Here is a 21,571-nt window from a genome sequence, read left to right as displayed (position 1 = left end):
GTGCTGGCCCCGCCCATTCCCGAGTGGGTGTAGCTCACAGCTGCTGCCCCCAGCGGGGTTCAGCTGGGCTCTCCGCGGGGTCCTAGTGCCCTCCGCACCGCCACTTCATACCTCCGAGGCCGTGGGCATCCGCTCTCACTAGCCTGCTCGAGGCTGCCTGTGCCCGGGCGGTCCGACCGCTGAACTCGCTTCGGCTACCTCTCCAGCCCCTTCCCGTCATGAGAAGCGCTCTCCCTCTGGTCCTTTTCTCACTGGTTGCCCTTTGCGGGCGAGGTGAGTTCTTTTCGGGGAAGGAGGGAGAGGCGACTGAGTCTGGCATAGCCGGGCTGAACTGGCTATAGGTGGGAGGGAAGGGGGGGTGCTTATCACCCGGGGGAGTGGCCCGAGATGGTCCCCGACGAGTGGGGGCGTGGGCGGGGCTAAGCCCACTCTCCAGCAGTAGGGGAGGGGCAGGATGAATGGGTCTGCGAGTTTGGGGTGGGGACCGCGTGTCCTCTGCGTGGCCACCAGGGCCACCCTCCGAATCGAGCGCCTTTGGGCTGGGTAGCGGGACTGAGTGGACAGGAAGGTGTGCTCAACCCCAGCGCTATTGTAGAGACAGCGAAATTTAGCTTGGGGTGGGGAGGTGGGGTGGTACTCAACTTGCCAATCCAGGTGTATTTGGGGGTGGATCTCCTAGGAAACACACTTCGTTGGCACCTCTGGCTCTGGTCACCCACCCCCTAGGGGCTGGCCATCGGGACAGCCAGGTTGGCTGAGTGCAGGGCTGGTGAAGTTGGGCCTGCCACTCAGGAACCTGCAGCCTCTACCTCGAAGGGAAGCCCAGTCAGCCCTGCCCAAGCAGAGTCAGGTATGGTGAGGATTGCCTGCTCTGGGCCTCAGTCTCCCCATCTGTGTTCCAAGGACTCTCAGTTCCTACCCTCCAGCCCAAGCTTATCTTTCCGGCTCTAGTCAGCCCACTAGAGGACCAGGGCTGTATCTTTCTTGGACAGAGACATACCAGGGGGTGATGGAAGAGGATGGGGGGACATGCAATTTCCTACTGGGAAGTGGAGCTCTCCCCAGAGATGATGTCTGCACTCCATGTGTGTGTCCTGGCTCTGTCACCACTTGCTCACTGACCCTCTCTGGGCCTCTGTTTCCCTGTCTGTTCTATGGGTATGATATGCCCTGACTACATACTTGGGGACTCGTGTGTCAGTTGCTGCTGCTGCTGCTAAGTCACTTCAGTTGGGTCCGACTCTGTGCAACTCCATAGACGGCAGCCCACCAGGCTCCCCCATCCCTGGGATTCTCCAGGCAAGAATGGGTTGCCATTTCCTTCTCCAATGCATGAAAGCGAAAAGTGAAAGTGAAGTTGCTCAGTCCTGTCCGACTCTTAGCGACCCCATGGACTGCAGCCCACCAGCCTCCTCCGTCCATGGGATTTTCCAGGCAAGAGTACTGGAGTGGGGTGCCATCGCCTTCTCCGGTGTGTCAGTTGCAGTGTTTCTGAAATATGGTCCTAGGGCCACCTGCATCAGAAACACCCAGTACACATCCCTGGGCCCCATCCTAGGCTCACAGGGTCAGAATTTCTGGAAATGGAGCCCAGGAATCTGTATTTATACAAGCATCCTGGTGATTCTTACACATGATTGGAGAAGCTACTGGTAATATATCATGAGCTCTTTGTAAAAGCTAAAACCCTCAACTTTTGGGGGAAAAAATCCGTAGCTGCCTTTTAATAAATGCAAATCTCTTGTTCACTTTCTCTGTTAAGGACAAACATCCTCAACTGAAAATCATTCTGCCTTTCAGATGCCCACTTGCCAAGATTCCATAAAAGTGACCCTTCACTTTCTGTGGTTTGTGGAAAGAAGAAAGTGTTAGCGACCCATGGACTGTAGACTGCTAGGATCCTCTGTCCATGGGATTCTCCAGGCAAGCTTACTGGAGTGGGTTGCCATTCCCTTCTCCAGGGGCTCTTCCTGACCCAGGGATGGAACCTGGGTCTCCTGCACTGCAGGCAGATTCTTTACCATCTGAGCCACCAGGGAAGCCCCAATAGCTGTGGGGCTCATATTACAAACCAATAGCTATTGCCTTTCCGTTTTTCCAATATAGCTTTTATGATAAGCTCTGCTTTTTCAAACTGTTCACACACTCACCCAGTTTAGAATTCCAGCCATGGCTTCCTCGCAGACTGTCACCCCTCTCAGACTATTAACACCTGCAGAGAAGGCCTAGGAAGACAAGGCGCTGGACCGAGGCAGGTGGGGCCCACTCCTCCTCAGAATCACTGGGTCATGACTGACCCCTAGTGGTGGCCTCTTTGTGTATCTCTGCTGGCCTCAGGGTTCCAAGGTGACCCACCCCCTCACTGTGTCTGTGAAGCTTTCACCTCTTCTGGGCCACCCCTATCATCTGGGAGTGAGAGGCCTGTTCCTTGTCTTTTAAACCTGGCAGGCCTCACAGGCATAAAGCAGCAGATTGAAAAGCCTAAACATGTATTGTTTGAAGCCCCCCTCACCTTTGCTGCCCCCCTCCCGCCCCGCCCTCTGCACGTACACAAGTACAAATGCAGGCACAGGCATGAGTACACACTCGGCCCTGGACCCCTGCATGGCTTCCGCAGGGACAGGCTCCTTAAGGGTGTGATAGAAGACCCAGGGGTTGGGGATTGGCGTGGGAGCGAGGCTCTACCTGAAAGAGCTTCCTAAACCTGGCTCTGCCTCTGACTTGCTGGGGTTCCTTGAGTAAGTTCCTCCCCCTCTTTGGTCTCAGTTTCCCCAGATAAGAAATAGAGAGTGGGATAAGTGGTCTAAGGTTTTTGGAACCGCTTTCTCTGGAACCCACAGTTGGTCCTCAAAATGGGAAGGGGTCCCTGGGGGCCAAATGAATGCCTGAGAGAAAGGACAGCCCCAAAGGGGAGCAATCTGAGCCTCCCAGGGGGCTCAGAGCTGGAATACGGGCTCCCACAGCCTGCAGAGCAGCCCTGGCCTCTTAGATACCCAGGTAAACCAGCCTCCTGGGGCTGCAGAGATGTGGGATCCAGCCCTTCAGGGGTGGGGGCCAGGAGCTACAGATTCTGACCTGAGCTGTCCCAGACATGCCAGATGGACCTGGGCAAGTCATACCCTGCTGAAATGGTGTGTCAACTTGGGGGGCTACAGACTGGCTTCCAGCAGCTGGCCTCTGGGAGGGGGTCCAGGCTGTGAGAGGCAGAGCTCAGAATGTAGGCCAGGCATCCACAGGACCCTCTGGGCAGCCTGGAGCAGTTTGGGGGAGGGAGAGTGGGCAGCAGGTGCGCCGGGAGCATCTTTCACAGGCACTAAATATTGCATCTGCTCCAGATAGGCAACGAGTTGGAAAGTGTGTGGAGCAGGCAGGGTAGTAGCTGCCCTCCATGGCCTTGCATCCAGCCCAGCTCCCACCCAGGAGTCCACCTCAGACTTGCTCTGTTGGGCAGTTCACATTCAGGGTCCTCTGGCCACATCCAGAGATGTAATCCCAGTGCGGGGCCTGCTGAGCTAGCAGACCCACCCCCACCTCCTCAGCCTTCCTTATTCCCTCATCCTTTCCCCCTCTTTCTTGCTGCCCCACTATTTCCTCTGTACACCCTCATCTCTTCCCTTATCCCTGGGATCTCCCGCTCAGGTGTTCTTGACCTTCCTTGGAGGGTCCTTCTTTCCAAGGCCCTTTCCCCACCTACCCCTAACTGAAGTCACCAGAATGAACATGATGGAGTTCCTGAACCTCACCTTCACTTCCAGACGTGTGAGGGAGACAGGACAAAGGCACAGATGCCACGTGGCAAGAGATCTGGGGTGTGAGAAAGGGGAGCTCTGGGGCTGTGAGCGTTCAGTGGGGCTCACGACCACATCAGGCTCCTTGCAGAAGGCTGCCTTTGCTGGGTCTCAAATATGGTTGAGCCTAGACCCCTCCTTTAAGCTCCAGACCAGGAGCCAACTGCCAGTTGGACCCCTTCATTTGGTATTTCAAAGACACTTTGCTCTCTGTAGGGCAGAGTCTGAGCCCAGGAAACTGCCCCCTGGGCCAGGCCTTTTCTCTTTTAGTGAAAGCATCACCATCTCCCCAGCTCTGAACACAAATTCACGTTTGAGTAATGTCTCTCCTCCACTACACGGGAGGCTCTCTGAGGGCAGGAGCCATTTCTGGGTCTTTGCTGGCTGTTATACCAGCACATAACGCAGTGCCTGGCATAAGAAAGACACTCAGATATTTGACGGCTGGTGGCTATTCTGGCAGAAGAGTACACTGGAAGACTTAGAAGTGAGACAGTGAAGGGCACATGGGGAAATGAAAACAGTATATATGGGTGAAATATAGAGCACCTAGGCACAGAGGTGGAGAGGTAAGGAAAGATCAGGTTGAGGAAGTGATGCTGGTGCCAGGAGCAAAGGACTCTGGATGCCAAGCTGAAACATGTGATGTGAACTCTGCCTACAGCTCTGAGAGGTTATGGGCAGGGATGGGGTCTGATCCAGTAGCTGTAGGAAGACCACTCTGGCACTGATGGGACATGGCAGCAGGGGCAGAGTTAGGGAGGGAAGACCAGCAAAGAGGTCTCCCTGGAAGAGCCTGGGGGCAGGGTGGTGAGCCAGGATCAGGGCTGGAGGGATGGAGAGAGGAGGACGGACTGAGTGACTTGGAAAGTAGAAGAGACAGAACTGGGTGGCCACTTGGATGAACCAAGAGAGGGGTCAGAAATAGACGCCCAGGTGCCATTCACTGTCAGAGTGGACAGAAGGAGGAAGATGTAGGGCAAGGGGGGAGAGAGCTGAGCTGTGTCTTAGACAGATATAATTGGAAGACCCCAAGGAGAGGCAATGGCACCCCACTCCAGTACTCTTGCCTGGAAAATCCCATGGATGGAGGAGCCTGGTAGGCTGCAGTCCATGGGGTTGCTAAGAGTTGGACCCGACTCAGCGACTTCACTTTCACTTTTCACTTTCATGCATTGGAGAAGGAAATGGCAGCCCACTCCAGTGTTCTTGCCTGGAGAATCCCGGGGACGGGGGAGCCTGGTGGGCTGCCGTCTATGGGGTCGCACAGAGTCGGACCCAACTGAAGTGACTTAGCAGTAGCAGCAAGGAGAGGCAGGCCTGGCAGCATCTTAGCTGCTCCGACCGGCCCTGAGGGCACCTGTGTTCCCTGGCCTTTGCAGCTTTCCCTTTCCTTGCCATCAGTTGGATGAGGATCCTGCAGATCTGACTGTGTGCTTTCCCAGGGGACTGCCGTGTGGCCAATGCAGAGGAGAAGCTCATGGACGACCTTCTGAACAAAACCCGCTACAACAACTTGATCCGCCCAGCCACCAGCTCCTCCCAGCTCATCTCCATCCAGCTGCAGCTCTCCCTGGCCCAGCTCATCAGCGTGGTAGGTACTGGGGGCAGACGTGCCCCAAGGTTATTCATCTGATCTTTTTCTGTGTGTGAAAATTAAGGAATTTGCCTAAACTTTGAGACCCCTGACTCGGCCTCTAAGTTACTATTTTTCTTTCCCAAACTGCCGTCTGTGTCTTTGCGCTCGCTCTTTTCTTTGCTAGAGAGGTCTTGCCCACTTTGTGCACTCTGTTCCACACTTTGGAGCCGCCTGCACATCCATGACCCTGATACCAATTACAGTGCTTTGGCTTCAAGCATAGTTGGATGATCAACAAAGCATCCAACTATGAGTGGCTAAAACAATAAGGACATCTGTTATATCGCATAACAGGAGAGCAGGCCAGTCGTTTCAGTGTTGTCGTTAAATGTTTCAATTAATGCAGTAATTCAGTGATGTCAGGATTCTAGGTTGTTGGCAATGATGTCAGGACTGTTATTCTCTTGTTTTCTGCGCCGCCCCCCCCACCGACCCCCACCTTGATCATAAGATGGTGGCCATGGTTGCAAACATAAAATCTTCACATGACAATGTCTGTGGCAGGAAATGGCAAATCTTTTTTTGGGTACCTTTTTGAGTATGAGGAAGACTTTCCCAGAAACTTCCCCACCTCTGGGCATCCCAGTGGCCAGGGCTGCAGCTCATGCCTAAGCTTTCACTGATTGTTGGCTGGAGGAATGGAATTACCACGGTTAGCTAAGACTTAAATAATATGAGGTGGGACTTGCCTGGTGGTCCAGTGGCTAAGACTCCATGCTCCCAATGCAGGGGGCCTGAGTTCTATCCCAGGACAGGGAACTAGATCCTGCATGCTGCAACTAAAGATCTCGCATGTTGCAATGAAGACGAAGATCCTGCGTGATGAAACTAAGATCCGGCACAGCTAAATATATAATAAAGTACGTGGCGAGGAGGCCAGAGAAGGGCCCATGAAGTTCATGAGTATGCAGTATCTAACAAAGTCATAGTTTTATTAACAAAGAAGTTATAAGGGTGGAATGACCACTGAGCAGGCAGCCAACAGGCCTGCCACAGACAGATGGGCCTCCAACATGGCCATAAGCATCTCCTCCTTTTATCCTATCATCTCCCCTCTCTGTTGAACAGATGACCTCACATATCCCCTACCTATCGAGGGGAAATAGGAATCAGGGTACAGAAACCGATGGCTACAGAGGCTCAGGTGTAGGGACAGGGCCAGAGTCAGCTGCTGCCTTGGTCTAGCCAACTGGGTGAGGGTCTGGATAAATGAGGGTAGTCACTGTGGGTATGGAAATGAAGAATGGATTGTAGAGTCCACAAGTAGGGTTGTCATGTGTAGGTGCGGAACCTGGGTAGGGGTGCTGAGGTACAAGGAGCTCCCTCTCTCCCCTCTACTGTCTCTGACTTGGGGGTGCCTGAGAAAACCATGGCCCATTGTTAATCTTCCCTGGGGCCCTTTCCACATCCCCATGCACAGGTTTGGAACCCTGCCTCTGAAAGCAGCTCTGAGAAGAGCATTCACATGGGGAGTGTGTGGGGTACTGTGTCCAAGCAAGGGGAAGGAGCCGGCCAAGATGGCTGAACCTCCTCTGGTCCAGCGGCTGCCTTCTTATCCCCAGCCTCTCTCCCTAGCCCAGTCGGGCCCCACAAAGCCAGCCCCTCCAACCTATAGCCCTGGCAAAGGCTTTGGCCAAATTACTGGCTGGCTTCCTCCCCTGGGAGGAAGCACAGCTCCCAAATGGGGGAGGGGTGAAAAGCCTGTGCGCTCTGCCCATCTCCTCTCCGCAGGCCAACTGGAAGGAATAAGCGCTTCCGGCCAGGCCACTCCCAGGCTGATGTCTGAGTGTTATTGTCCAGCCAAGGGCTTTTTGCTTAATGGGGTGAGCCCAGCTGCTGCCCTAGTGAGGAAAGACAGGCAGGCAACTCTTGCCATGCTTCCAGGGTCAGGCTGCCCCTCCCAGATCTACTCTGTGGGATAACAGAAGTTACCAGAAAGAGGAGGGCACACAGCCTCCAGCTCCCACACCTGTGAGCCATCATAATCCTGAAAGCTGTGTATGGAACAGATGTGAGGTTTGGGGGCTTACTTTCCCTACTCTATTTCAGGGTTTGGTTTTCGAGAAGGGAGGATTAGGGCATAACCAGCTTAAAGATGGAAGTTTCTAGGGCGCAAACAGGGAGTTTGTGCCATGCGAAGGCCCACAGGCCTTCAGAGATTGCACTCTGGAAATGCTGGGGCTGTCTTTGGGAAGGCAGCTGCTGGGGAAGTAGAGAGGACTAAGACGTGGGACTAAAGAAGAAGAGGCCTTTCTGAGTGATAGCATTGTTCTACCTTGAAAGGAGATGGGCTACCTGGATAATGCATTGTTAAAACTGATCAAATTGTACCTCTTAAGAACTATGCCTTTCACAGTATGTAAATTGTACCTCCACTTAAAAATAATTTTTAAGGCAGATGAAGGTTTTCAGCTTCCATTATTGACAGAGTTGCTTGTTGCAGATTAACTTTCTCACAAGAATATTTAGAAAAGCCAGACAAAAATGCCTGTCCTCCCCACAGTCAGTTTGAAGGTCTTGGAGAACTTCTAGGTCTAGGATTTGAGGGACCAGGACCCAGGAGGTGGCCCTGACAGTCTCTGGTGCTTTCCCCCTTATTTGATGATTGGTAAACACTGGGCTGGAGAAGGCAATGGCACCCCACTCCAATACTCTTGCCTGGAAAATCCCATGGACGGAGGAGCCTGGTGGGCTGCAGTCCATGGAGTCGCTAAGAGTCAGACACGACTGAGCGACTTCACTTTCACTTTTCACTTTCCACTTTCATGCATTGGAGAAGGAAATGGCAACCCACTCCAGTGTTCTTGCCTGGAGAATCCCAGGGATGGGGGACCCTGGTGGGCTGCTGTCTATGGGGTCGCACAGAGCCAGACACGACTGAAGCGACTTAGCAGCAGCAGCAGCAAACACTGGGCCAAGAGGCAGGGAGCTGAATCCAAAGTGGTGGCTAAGAGGTTGGGAAGCCTAGCTGAATCATTGCCACTCTTGCAGGGCTGAGATGACACAAATTGGAATTGGAGCCCCACCAAGGAGATGGGGCCTTGGTGAGAACCTTGAAAGGACCATCCCTAAGAATCAAAAGGAGTCAAGCACAGACCAGCCCTCACAAAAACTAAACCCTGCTTTGAGCCAGCTCAGTCACAGACAATGAAAATGATTTGCCCTTCCTCTGACTGCCTGCCATAAAGCCAAAGTTGGTCCTCCCTGGAGGCGGATAAAGTCAGATAAAAACCTACTAAGAAAGCAATAAGACAAGATGAAATAAGAAAAGAAAAAACAGATAAAAGAAGGGAAATACACACAGATGATTCAGATATTGAAGTCATCATACATAGACTTTAAAATAACTTGCATTATGATGGTAAAAATTGTGTTATATGTATTTTATCACTACTAAAAATAAACAAAATAAATTTCCTTAAAAAGGAAATAACATGCATTAATATGTGTAGGAAACTTAAAGTGATAGAGAATTTAAAATGTATTAGATGAGTTTAATAGAAGATTGGTCATAGCAGAAGAGAAAATAAACAGCAAGAAAGGTCAATCGAAAATATCTAGACAAATGATAGAAAAAAGGAAGGAAAACATGGAAATGAAGATAATATGGTATGTGATAAAAATGTCGGGTCTAACATGTGCATCTAGAGTTCCTGAAAGAGTGCATATCAAAATAAGACAGAAGCAATATTTGAAGTGATACTGAGAATTTTCCAAAACTGACTAAAGATATTAAGATACAGGTGCAAGAGGCTCTATGAACTCTATGTGGGATAAATACAAAGAAAATCTTACCGAGGTACATCATAGATGAACTCCTGACCACCAAAGACAAAGAAAATCTTAAAAGCAGTCAGGAAGAAACAAGTCAGAAGGAACAATAAAACTAACAGCTGAAATGGAAGCCAAAAAATTAAATGACATTTTTTAAATGCTGTAAGAAAAACCTGCAAACCTAGATGTATGCAACCAGTAAAAAAAAAAATAATTAAAACTGAAGGTTAAATAAAGATGTTTTCAGACAAAAAGAGAGAGAGAATTTAATAAAAGAAGACTCAATACCAAAAGATGTTCTTCAACCATAAGGAAAAATGATCCCAGATGGAAATACAGAAATGTAGGAAAGAATGAAGCATAACAGAAAGGGTAAATATATGGGTGAATTTGAACTGATATTGACAGTATAAAACAAAAAATATATCATGCAAGATTTTTATTATATGTAGAATTAAATACATAACAATAGCCCCAAAGTAAGGAGGGTGTGGGAGAAGGCGATGGCACCCCACTCCAGTACTCTTGCCTGGAAAATCCCATGGATGGAGGAGCCTGGTGGGCTGCAGTCCATGGGGTCGTGAAGAGTCAGACACGACTGAGCGACTTCACTTTCACTTTTCACTTTTCACTTTCATGCATTGGAGAAGGAAATGGCAACCCACTCCAGTGTTCTTGCCTGGAGAATCCCAGGGACGGGGGAGCCTGGTGGGCTGCCGTCTATGGGGTCGCACAGAGTCAGACACGACTGAAGCGACTTAGCAGCAGCAGCAGCAGCAGAAGGAGGGTGTAGACGAAATGTTCTGAAGTTCTTGCCTTGTTCTAGAAGTGATAAAAGTACTAATTTATATTAGGTGCTAAAAGGTTAGGATTATGCATCTTGCAGTCTCCAGAGTAACTACTAAAAGAAGAGTCACATTAATAAGGGGAGAAATGGATAATAAAATATCCGTTTTATTTAATTTTTTTTAATTTTGTTTATTTTATTTAATCCAAAATAAGGCAAGAAAAGAGAGAAAGGGAATAAACAGAAAACAGGTAGATGGTAGGTTTAAACCCAAATATATCAGTATCTACACTAAATGTAAATGGTCTAAATACTCTAATTAAAACAAGACATTTGAGGGAAAAAGACAACTGACATGCATCTTCTCTCTCCTCTTTCCATCTACCCTTCAAGAGCCTAGAATGTGGGTATAATGGCTGCAGCTGCAGTGGTCATTGTGGACCATGCATATGAGGACCACATTCTAGGTGTGGAAGAGAAGAAATCTGGAAGGTCCCTATTGACTTTGTAGAGCATAACTGCCATATTATGTTGGAGATACTTCAGGTTTGGTTTCAGACCGCCACAATATAGTGAATATTAAGTCACATGATTTTTTTGGTTTCCCAATACATATAAAAGGTATGTTTACACTATGCTGTATTAAGTGTGCAATAGTATTAAGCGCTAACCATCGTCTGAGTTGTAATTTTTTTGTAGTAGTAACATCAAAGATCATTGATCACAGATCACCAGAACAAATATAATAATGAAAAAGTTTTAAATGTTGCAATAATTACCAAAATGTGACATAGACACACAAAGTGAGCAACTGCGGTTGGAAAAACTGTCAATAAGATGCTCCACACAGAGTTGCCACAAACCTTGAATTCAGAAAAGATGCAGTATCTATGAAGCAAGAGATGATAGTGGCAGAGGAGATGGGCAGATCAAATCAGATCAGATCAGTCGCTCAGTCGTGTCCAACTCTTTGCGACCCCATGAATCACAGCTCGCCAGTCCTCCCTGTTCATCACCAACTCCCAGAGTTCACCCAGACTCACGTCCATCGAGTCACTGATGCCATCCAGCCATCTCATCCTCTGTCGTCCCCTTCTCCTCCTGCCCTCAATCCCTCCCAGCATCAGGGTCTTTTCCAATGACTCAACTCTTTGCATGAGGTGGCCAAAGTACTGGAGTTTCAGCTTTAGCATCATTCCTTCCAAAGAAATCCCAGGGCTGATCTCAAGCAGGCAAATCTGAGACTTGTGTAGGGTCCCCAACCCCCCGGGCTGGCACTGTGGCCTGTTAGGAACTGGGCTGAACAGCAGGTGAATGGTGAGCGAGCGATCAAAGCTTCATCCATATTTACAGCTGTTCCCCATCATTCCCATGACCACCTGAGCTGTGCCTCAGGTCAGATCAGCAGGAGCATTAGATTCTCAGAGGAGCACAAATCCTAACCCTAAAGTCAAGGTGGAATATCCTGAGATTGCCACAAAATAGAAATAAAGTGCACGATAAATGTAATGTTCTTGATCATCCTGAAACCACCACCCCCACCCCGCCCCCGCCACCTCAGTCCATGGAAAAATTGTCTTCCACAAAACTGGTCCTTGGTGCCAAAATGGTTGGGAACCTGTTGATCTACAGGACTTACTGATGAATCAGAGAGCCAGGGATCAGGGACATCTGCCAGGTTTACTGGCTTGTGGAATTGTATGGCTGGGGTGCCATTCACTGAGATGGCAATGCCAGTGGAAGCCCAGGTCTGGGTGAAGATAAGGAGCTCTGTCTCAGGCACGCTGGTTATGAAATACCTCTGAGCCTTTTGCAGATGTTAGGTCAGCGGTTGGTCACATGGCCCTGAAGCTCACAGCCTTTTGCTTGATAAAGTGGGATCTGTTCACCTCCTACTTGGTGAACTGATAGCTGCATTTCCCTCCCCAGAATGAGCGAGAACAGATCATGACCACCAACATCTGGCTGAAACAGGTAAGTGCCCTGCAGGGTCCCCAGCCCAAGGAGACGTTTTCTCCAGGGCTGCCCCTTGGCAGCGAGGGACCTACAAGTGACCGGGCCTTGCCTGTCTGCTCAGGAATGGACAGACTACCGCCTGGCCTGGAACAGCTCTCGCTATGAGGGTGTGAACATCCTGAGGATCCCCGCAAATCGCGTCTGGCTGCCTGACATCGTGCTTTACAACAAGTAAGTGAAAGGTTTGGCCACGGTGGTGAGGGCCAAGCCTGGGGGTCCTCCAGTCCTGGGCTTCACCCAGACCTCCCAGCTGTCATGCTACAAGAGGAATTAGAGAAGCACAGAGCCAGCACCCTCAGTTACAGAGAGGAATTGGAGACCAAGAGATGGGAAGGATCTTAGGACTCAGGCACTGCTGGCACCAGGGCCAGCCTTCTGACCCCGAGTCTGGGGCTCTTTCTGTCCTCCATACCATCTTTTTGACTGTCAGTTGCACTGACTTGATATGCATATATATTTCTTTGTCTGTGTAGCACTGACTTGATATGCATACATATTTCAGGTAGGTGGAGGGGGCTAACAGACTTCCCAGGTCATAATTGTACTAGCAAAAGCATGAAATGATTATGAGTAGGTGGTGTAAAAACAGAAAGACCAGACTTCAAATCTTAGAGGTACTGCTTACTAGTTTTCTGAACTTGAAGACAGCTGACTTCTCTGAACCTTGGTTTTCCCGTCTGTAAAATGGGGACAATAATATTAATAATACCTACTTCATTGGACCGTTGTGAGCCTTAAATGAGCTCATCTACATAAAGCCTTTAAGCTGTTCATGGAAGGGTCTCTCTCTGCTGTGCAATTGCCAATTAAAGCAGGCCTTTCCACTGAGAGCATGGGGGGTTGGAAGAGTGACTAGTGAGAAATAATCCCACAGGGCTCTTTGGCCAGTTCTAAGAACAGCCGGACGTCATCTATGGGTTTCATGATGTTCTCCTCCGTGCCTTGCCCCTGACCCCAGTGCCGACGGGACCTACGAGGTGTCTCTCTATACCAACGTGGTGGTCCGCTCCAATGGCAGTGTCATGTGGCTGCCCCCTGCCATCTGCAAGAGCGCCTGCAAGATCGAGGTGAAGCACTTCCCCTTCGACCAGCAGAACTGCTCCCTCAAGTTCCGCTCCTGGACATACGACCACACGGAGATTGACATGGTCCTCAAGATGCCCTCGGCCAGCATGGATGACTTCACCCCCAGTGGCGAATGGGACATTGTCGCCCTCCCTGGGCGAAGGACAGTGAACCCACAGGACCCCAGTTATGTGGACGTGACTTATGACTTCATCATCAAGCGCAAGCCACTCTTCTATACCATCAACCTCATCATCCCCTGCGTGCTTATCACCTCCCTGGCCATCCTCGTCTTCTACCTGCCGTCCGACTGTGGCGAGAAGATGACGCTGTGCATCTCCGTGCTGCTGGCGCTCACCGTCTTCCTGCTGCTCATCTCCAAGATTGTGCCGCCCACCTCCCTCAACGTGCCGCTCATCGGCAAGTACCTCATGTTCACCATGGTGCTGGTCACCTTCTCCATCGTCACCAGCGTCTGCGTGCTCAACGTGCACCACCGCTCACCTAGCACGCACACCATGGCACCCTGGGTCAAGCGCTGCTTCCTACACAAGCTCCCCACCTTCCTCTTCATGAAGCGTCCCGACAGCAGCCCCTCTAGGGCCCCCCAGTCCAGCCTGGCTCGCCTGACCAAGTCTGAGGCTACCACCACCACCACCTTGGCCATGGGCCCCACCAGCTCGTCCAATCTCTATGGGAACTCCATGTACTTTGTGAACCCTGGCTTGGCAGCTCCCAAGTCTCCAGTGGCCTCAGACTCAGCGGGTATCCCCAGAGATTTCCGGCTGAGGTCTTCTGGGAGGTTCAGGCAGGATGTGCAGGAGGCTTTAGAGGGCGTCAGCTTCATTGCCCAGCACATGAAGAGTGATGATCTGGACCAGAGTGTAAGTTGCTAGCCCAGCCCCCAACAGCCCAATGGAAGAGCTTTGGACTCTACAGTCAGTTTCCCATTTCCCTTTCCCCTGAAGTTAATTCAGGAGACAAAGGCTCTCAGATTCTTTGCTTGAATAAGAAATCCAAGAGTAAAATGAGTTTTATTTTAGTTTTGTGCATCCAGGGAGAGGAAGGAAGTACCAATGATCCTTTTTAGTTTGTTTTGGGTTCCCCAAAAGCAGAGCTCTATATAAGGACCTAGGCAGAGGTAGTTTTTTTTCTGAGAAGTGATTCCACGAAGCACATTAAGAAGTGGAGAAAGTGAGACGGGGAAAGGAGGATTGCCAGTGTGGGTATCAGTGAGCAGGATGCTGCTATGGGGTCTGGGGCATCAGAGACTCCCTGCAGAAGTGTGGGAGCATGCCTCAGAATCATCCCCTGGGAGAGAAAAGGGCATTTGCCCATCACTCCCATCCCCCACTGCTCGAGTAGCCCTGGGGCACGAACTCCCCTGCACTTCCTGGTGACACCAGCTGGCTGTGGAGCAAGCAGCTTTGGTGCGGGAGGAAGCCTGGGGGCAGAGCAGAGAGGAGAAGCAGGCAGGAAGTGGGAGGCTGTCCGTGGGCTGGAAAATGATTTTGGAGCCTTTAAGGACACAGGTGGGCCAGGGCACCCAGGATCTCCACTCCCATGCTTGTCAGGCTTGTGAAGAAGCCACACAAACATTTATAGCTTTTAGGAGGGTAGAACTATCCATTCAAATATTATTGCTACCGGGGTAATAAATTATCAACTTGGATGACTACAATTACAGATTGCCAAAAAAGAGGTTAAGCTTACTTTCATAGGACAGAGCAATGAGTTCTAGAGCTCAGGCATCTCAATGATTCCACTGAACAAGTAATGCCTCAGAGAACAATTTTATGACAGCTAAACACAGAATGTAATGGTAACAATTAGAAATTTTCCAAACCCGGCAGGAGAACAAGTTTCAGAGTCTTGTGAATGTTCGCATCTTAACACCTTATCGGATAAGATTCTTTGAACAGATTTTTTTTTTTTAACACAACATGCAGCTTCCCCGGGGAAAAAGAGGGCATCTCCATGTTCTTACCTTCCTGCAATTCCTTTTCACCAGCCTTATTCTCAAGGGATGGTTCCGGGATTCCATTAGTTATTGCCGAGAGAAAAGAACAGGGTGGAAAAGCTCCAAAATTACCCTGTGAGAAAGCTTTGCTAACAAGCGGAATATAGGACACAAGCTCTTCTCCACCCTTGTCCTGGGAGTGTGGTCCTTGGACCAGCTGCACCAGCCTGGCCTGGGAGCTGGTTAGAGAGCCTGCGTCTCAACTGCCTGCCCCCAGTCTTCCCACCGCCACCCTAGACCTGGTGGCTTAGCAGCTGCATTTTCACCAGATCCCCAGTGGATCCCTAGGCTCAGTCCAGTTTGAGAATCACAAAGCTCTACAGAATGATCAGATTTCACTTTCTAAAAAGTAGATTGAATTACGCTTGCTTTAGTTCAGAACCATTCAGTAGCTCAGTTCAGTTCAGTTCAGTCGCTCAGTCGTGTCCGACTCTTTTCGACCCCATGAATCGCAGCACGCCAGGCCTCCCTGTCCATCACCACCTCCTGGAGTTCACTTAAACTCAAGTCCATCGAGTTGGTGATGCCATCCAGCCATCTCATCTTCTGTCGTCCCCTTCTCCTGCCCCCAATCCCTCCCAGCATCAGGGTTTTTTCCAATGAGTCAACTCTTCGCATGAGGTGGCCAAAGTACTGGAGATTCAGCTTCAGCATCAGTCCTTCCAAAGAACACCCAGGGCTGAACTCCTCTAGGATGGACTGGTTGGATCTCCTTGCAGTCCAAGGGACTCTCAAGAGTCTTCTCCAACACCACAGTTCAAAAGCATCAATTCTTCAGCGCTCAGCCTTCTTCACAGTCCAACTCTTACATCCATACATGACCACAGGAAAAACCATAGCCTTGACTAGATGGACCTTTGTTGGCAAAGTAATGTCTCTGCTTTTGAATATGCTATCTAGGTTGGTCATAACTTTCCTTCCAAGGAGTAAGCGTCTTTTAATTTCATGGCTGCAGTCACCATCTGCAGTGACTTTGGAGCCCCAAAAAATAGTCTGACACTGTTTCCACTGTTTCCCCATCTATTTCCCATGAAGTGATGGGACCAGATGCCATGATCTTCGTTTTCTGAATGTTGAGCTTTAAGCCAACTTTTTCACTCTCCTCTTTCACTTTCATCAAGAGGCTTTTTAGTCCCTCTTCACTTTTTGCCATAAGGGTGGTGTCATCTGCATATCTGAGGTTATTGATATTTCTCCCGGCAATCTTGATTCCAGCTTGTGCTTCTTCCAGCCCAGAGTTTCTCATGATGTACTCTGCATATAAGTTAAATAAGCAGGGTGACAATATACAGCCTTGATGTACTCCTTTTCCTATTTGGAACCAGTCTGTTGTTCCATGTCCAGTTCTAACTGTTGCTTCCTGACCTGCCTACAGGTTTCTCAAGAGGCAGGTCAGGTGGTCTGGTATTCCCATCGCTTTCAGAATTTTCCACAGTTTATTGTGATCCACACAGTCAAAGGCTTTGGCATAGTCAATAAAGCAGAAATAGATGTTTTTCTGGAACTCTCTTGGTTTTTCCATGATCCAGCAGATGTTGGCAATTTGATCTCTGGTTCCTCTGCCTTTTCTAAAACCAACTTGAACATCTGGAAGTTCATGTTTCCTGTATTGCTGAAGCCTGGCTTGGAGAATTTTGAGCATTACTTTACTAGCATGTGAGATGAGTGCAATTGTGCGGTAGTTTGAGCATTCTTTGGCATTGCCTTTCTTTGGGACTGGAATGAAACTGACCTATTTCAGTCCTGTGGCCCCTGCTGAGTTTTCCAAATTTGCTGGCATATTGAGTGTAGCACTTTCACAGCATCATCTTTCAGGATTTGAAATAGCTTAACTGGAATTCCATCACCTCCACTAGCTTTGTTCATAGTGATGCTTTCTAAGGCCCACTTGATTTCACATTCCAGGATGTCTGGCTCTAGGTGAGTGATCAGTAGCTGAGCATCACCTAATTCATTGACTCCCAAATGTTCATATGCAGCCTGGGGCCCTGCTGGCTAATTAGGAACCACTTGGGCAACTTTTCAAAATACAGCCTTTGGGGCCACCTGTTCTGACTGAGCCAGGACCGCTATGGGCGGCAGTCCAAGGGCCACATTTTTAACCAGATCCCTGCCAGTTCCTGTGCAGACGCAGGGTAAGAAGCTATTCTCCTGCACCCTTGGCTGAGCCGGACCCCTACCCTGAGCTCTCTCTTCTAAAGGTCTCACCACCCTCTAGCCCTTCCTGTAGACCTCCTCCAGTTTCTAACTCAATTAATTAAAAGCATCTTGTGGGAAGGAGCCAGGCATGACCCACGGTTACCATAATATAATGGCCTGTGTTCGTTGAGCTCCAACCACACATCAGGCGCTCTGCCAGGACCTGACAGACGTTACTGCTAACTCTCCCAGGAACCTATGATGTGGCATTTACTCAAACTCCCATTTTACAATAGAGAAAACTAGGTCCAGAGAGGCTCACTGACTTGCCCAAGGTCACACAGCTGGCATGGAGCAGAGCCCAGCTCCACACTCAGATCTTTCTGATGTCATTAACATTTCTTGCCCTTCCCAGTGCCTTACCCTGAACTGACACATGGTGGCCTTATTTGTTGATCAACTTTCTCGTGCCTAGCTGGAGAAAAGAGGCTTTCTTCCCTTCCAGAGCGTGCTCGCTTGCCCCTAAGCCAGCCCGGGCTGCTTCTCATCTTCAGCACTGTCACCCTCCCTGGTGATTAACGGGTCACTATAAATAGTGCAGAAATATAAAAAGAGGGGGAGAGGCATGTACACACACACAGAGTCGTTGGCAGTTAGGGCTGTCAAAAAGAAACCCAAGAGCCCCATGTGAAGAGTGTGAGGTTTCTGCAGCGGTTGTGTTTGGCTGGGGGTGTGGGACTGGGTGACCAGCTGTCCTCCTGGAGGGTAGATGCCCACTGCTGACCAGGGCTCTGAAAAATTGGGTCACTGACACCAGCCTGCCCATTGCTGCCCGAATTTCCAGCTCCAGAGCCTCTGCTGAATTTTGCTGATCCAGCCACTCTCCACCAGAGCAAGTTCACATGCAGAAGGATCCAGACAGGCTGGGCTGTGAAAGCGGAGGTGGGGGAGGAAGACCAGGAGGCTGGGGCTCTCTGGGGGCATCTCTCCCAGGCCAGGGAGGCAGGCACATCTGCAGTGGCACCTCAGGAGGCCAGCCAGGTTCTTGCCAATCCTTTATCCCACAGCTGACTCTGAGAAGAACCACATGGAGTATAGGGGTGGGGTCGGGGAGCTGGGGGAAGGGCAGCAGAGTGGAAGAGAGAAACCTAGATGATGTAGAAGAGTGGGTCTTGATTAGAGAACTAGCAGACAATCTGCTGTTAACAGAATTGAGCAAATTAAACAGCAGGATTTCCAGCTGTCCTGCAGGCCCCACTGCCCAGCCCCCATTCAGCTCGGTGTACCCCAAGTCTTCCTTTGGGTGAAGCCAGCTCAGATAGGGGGCTTGGGGTAGAAATGAGAGCAGGGGCCTTGTGATCCTCAGGTCCTGCCCCGCTTATGTGTAATCAAGTTTGGTTTTGAATCGCATATGTGGCATCAATAACCCCTTCCTCCTAACCTTTGTGTACAGCCCAGCTCCCAGTGGCTCCGTGATGCCATGGAGGAGGGGTGGATTGAGATAGGGGTGTGTAGGGGTGGGCTGAGGACCCGAGAGGCACACAGGTTCCCGGCTGAAAGACCGGCCCCAGACTCAGAACTTGCCCTCCAAGTACTAAGTGGCCTGCAGGGTCCCTGGCCAGAGAGTGGGGCCCCGACTCAGGGGGAAGAGGGAAAACAGGACCCCCCTCACTCGCGCCTGTAACCGGCCCCTCTGTCTGCCCACAGGTCATCGAGGACTGGAAGTACGTGGCCATGGTGGTGGACCGGCTGTTCCTGTGGGTGTTCGTGGTGGTGTGTGTGCTCGGCACTGTGGGGCTCTTCCTACCTCCCCTTTTCCAGACTCACACGCCTTCTGAAGAACCCTAGGCTGCCCGTGTGTCTGAGGCCCCCAGGGTGTGGGCTGAGATGCTGTGAGGGCCAGGTGGGCAGTGTGCCACTTCCTTCTGGGTCACGGCAGATGAGGCCCTAAAGAAATGAGTCTATCAGCCATCAGCCCCATCCAACAGCCATAGCCATGGAGGGAGGCGGGAGAGGGGGCACGGCAAGGCTGAGGGGCCTGGACTGTCCTCTCTGAAGGCCTTGGGAAACCCCCAGCAGGAAGGTCTTTGGACACCTTAATTCTGGCCTGTCTTCCTTCCCCAGCAGACAATGCAGATAAAGATGAGCATAACACTGTCATCCAAGGTGCCACCAGGCATCTTACCTGCATCCCGGCCTACCTCTCACTCCATCTCTCTCCACTGCACCTGTCCACGAGGTCCACTGGCTTTCTTCTAGTCCCTCACGTGCTTCAGTATCTTCCCAGCTTAGAGCCCCTGCCTTTGCTGTACATTCTACCAATATCTGCTTCTCTGGATGCCTCGAAAGCTCTCCAAACGGCTGCATCATTCAGGACTCTGCTCCACCCCATCATTTGTCCAAGGTCACCTCCCCCAGAGGCCTCCCTCAGCCCTTCATTCCAAAGCATTCTCCCCCACAGCCGTGTTACCCCACCACCTTCCTCCAGTGCTCCTCGGCACCCAAGGCTCTCATTAGAGCGTTTATTGTCCACCTCTCACCCACTAGAGTGTGAACTCCGTGAGAGCGGGGACCTAGACCTTTGTGTTCACTGCGATATCCCCACAGGACAGAGCTCAGCACACAGTAGGGGCTCAATAAATGTTTGTTGAATGAATACAAGGCTCCTATTCCTCCTTCATGCACCCTCCTCTGAGCATTTCTGCAGTTCCCCACCTGAAAGGAATGGCTGTCTCCTCCACGCTCCCCAGCCCTGGTCACGTTGTTTTTCATCCTGCCTGGGTCAAGTGTGTCTCCTTCACTGATGCTCTGATTGGCTTCCCCCACATATTATCTTTTGCACAGTGCCTGGCATGTAGTAGGCACTCGAAATATTTGTGGAATGGAGGAGGAGCTTTTTAAAAAAAATCTATTTTAAAAACTGTACAATAAAACTGACTTTTATGTACTGTTCTGTTAATTTTAACACATGTATAGATTCATGTCTGGTGGTTCAGATGGTAAAGAATCTACCTGCAATGCAGGAGACCAGGGTTCAATCCCTGAGTCAGAAAGATCCCCTTGAGAAGGAAATGACTACCCACCCCAGTATTCTTGCCTGGAGAATTCCATGGACAGAGGAGCCTGGCAAGCTACAGTCCATGGGGTCACACAGAATCAGACACGACTGAGCGACTAGTGCACAGAAGTCACTTCAGTCATGGATTCAGGAATCGAACCTGCAGCTCCTGCATGGCAGGCAGGTGGCTCTTTACCACTGAGCTACCGGGGAAGCCCAACACACACACAGATTTATGTAATCAGGATACAGGAGATACTCATCACCCAAAATAGTTCCCACCTGCTACTCCTTTATGGTCATGTGTCCCTGCACCCCAACCCCCAGCAACCACTGAGCTCTTCTCCAGTACAGTTTAGTCTCTTCAAGAATCCCTTCGTCTGGAGAGTGACTTCTTTCATTCAGCATAATGCCTTTGAGATTCATCTAAGTTGGTGAAGGTACCAATAATTTGTTCTTTGCATCCATCATATGGATGTTGAAGCACATTTTAGGTTGTTATCAGTTTGGGGCAATTATCAACAGCGTTACTATAAACATTCACTTATAGGATTTTGTGTGATCAAAAGTTTTCCTTTCTCTAGATAAATACTCAGGAATGTGATTCGTGGGTTACACGGGGTTGTTGTTGTTCAGTCACTAAGTTGTGTCCGACTCTTTGCGACCTCAAGGACTGTAGTACATCAGGCTCCTCTGTCCTCCACTATCTCCCAGAGTTTGGGCAAATTCATGTCCAATGAGTCGGTGATGCCATCTAACCATTTCATCCTCTGCCACCCTTTTCTCCTTCTGCCTTCGATCTTTCCCAGCAACAGGGTCTGTTCCAATGAGTCGGCTATCTTATCTAACCATTTCATCCTCTGCCACCCTCTTCTCCTTCTGCCTTCAATCTTTCCCAGCAACAGGGTCTGTTCCAATGAGTTGGCTCTTTGAATTAGGTGGCCAGAATATTGGAGCTTCAGCTTCAGCATCAGTCCTTCCAATGACTATTCAGGGCTGATTTCCTTTAGGATTGAGTGGTTTGATCTCCTTGGAGTCCAAGGGACTCTCAAGAGTCTTCTCTAGCACCAGAGTTTGAAAGCATTAGTTCTTCAGTGCTCAGCCTTCTTTATAGTTCAACTTTCACATATGGGGAGAGTATGTTTAACTTTTACTTTGCCAATGCTAGTGATGTTTGACATCTTTTTATGAGTTTTTTGCCTTTTTTGGTCAAGTGTCTGTTTAACTCTTTTGCTCATTTTTAACACTGCATTTTAGTTTTCTTACTCCTGAGATCTTACAACTA

At 49.9% G+C, this 21,571-nt stretch overlaps 1 protein-coding gene across 1 annotated transcript; it reads left to right on the top strand.

Annotated features, from left to right (window-relative positions):
* Window positions 1-218: 218 nt before the first annotated feature.
* On the top strand, window positions 219-19,076 carry CHRNB4 (cholinergic receptor nicotinic beta 4 subunit). The gene is made up of 6 exons (NM_174517.2): window positions 219-273; window positions 5,234-5,382; window positions 11,918-11,962; window positions 12,066-12,175; window positions 12,963-13,953; window positions 18,936-19,076. The coding sequence occupies exons 1-6, from the start codon at window positions 219-221 to the stop codon at window positions 19,074-19,076; spliced, it is 1,491 nt and encodes a 496-aa protein (NP_776942.2).
* The last annotated feature ends 2,495 nt before the right edge of the window (window positions 19,077-21,571 follow it).

This window comes from Bos taurus, chromosome 21 (assembly GCF_002263795.3).
Source record: "Bos taurus isolate L1 Dominette 01449 registration number 42190680 breed Hereford chromosome 21, ARS-UCD2.0, whole genome shotgun sequence".
Classification (NCBI taxonomy): Eukaryota; Metazoa; Chordata; class Mammalia; order Artiodactyla; family Bovidae; genus Bos; species Bos taurus.
This window is presented reverse-complemented; position numbering and strand designations above follow the sequence as displayed.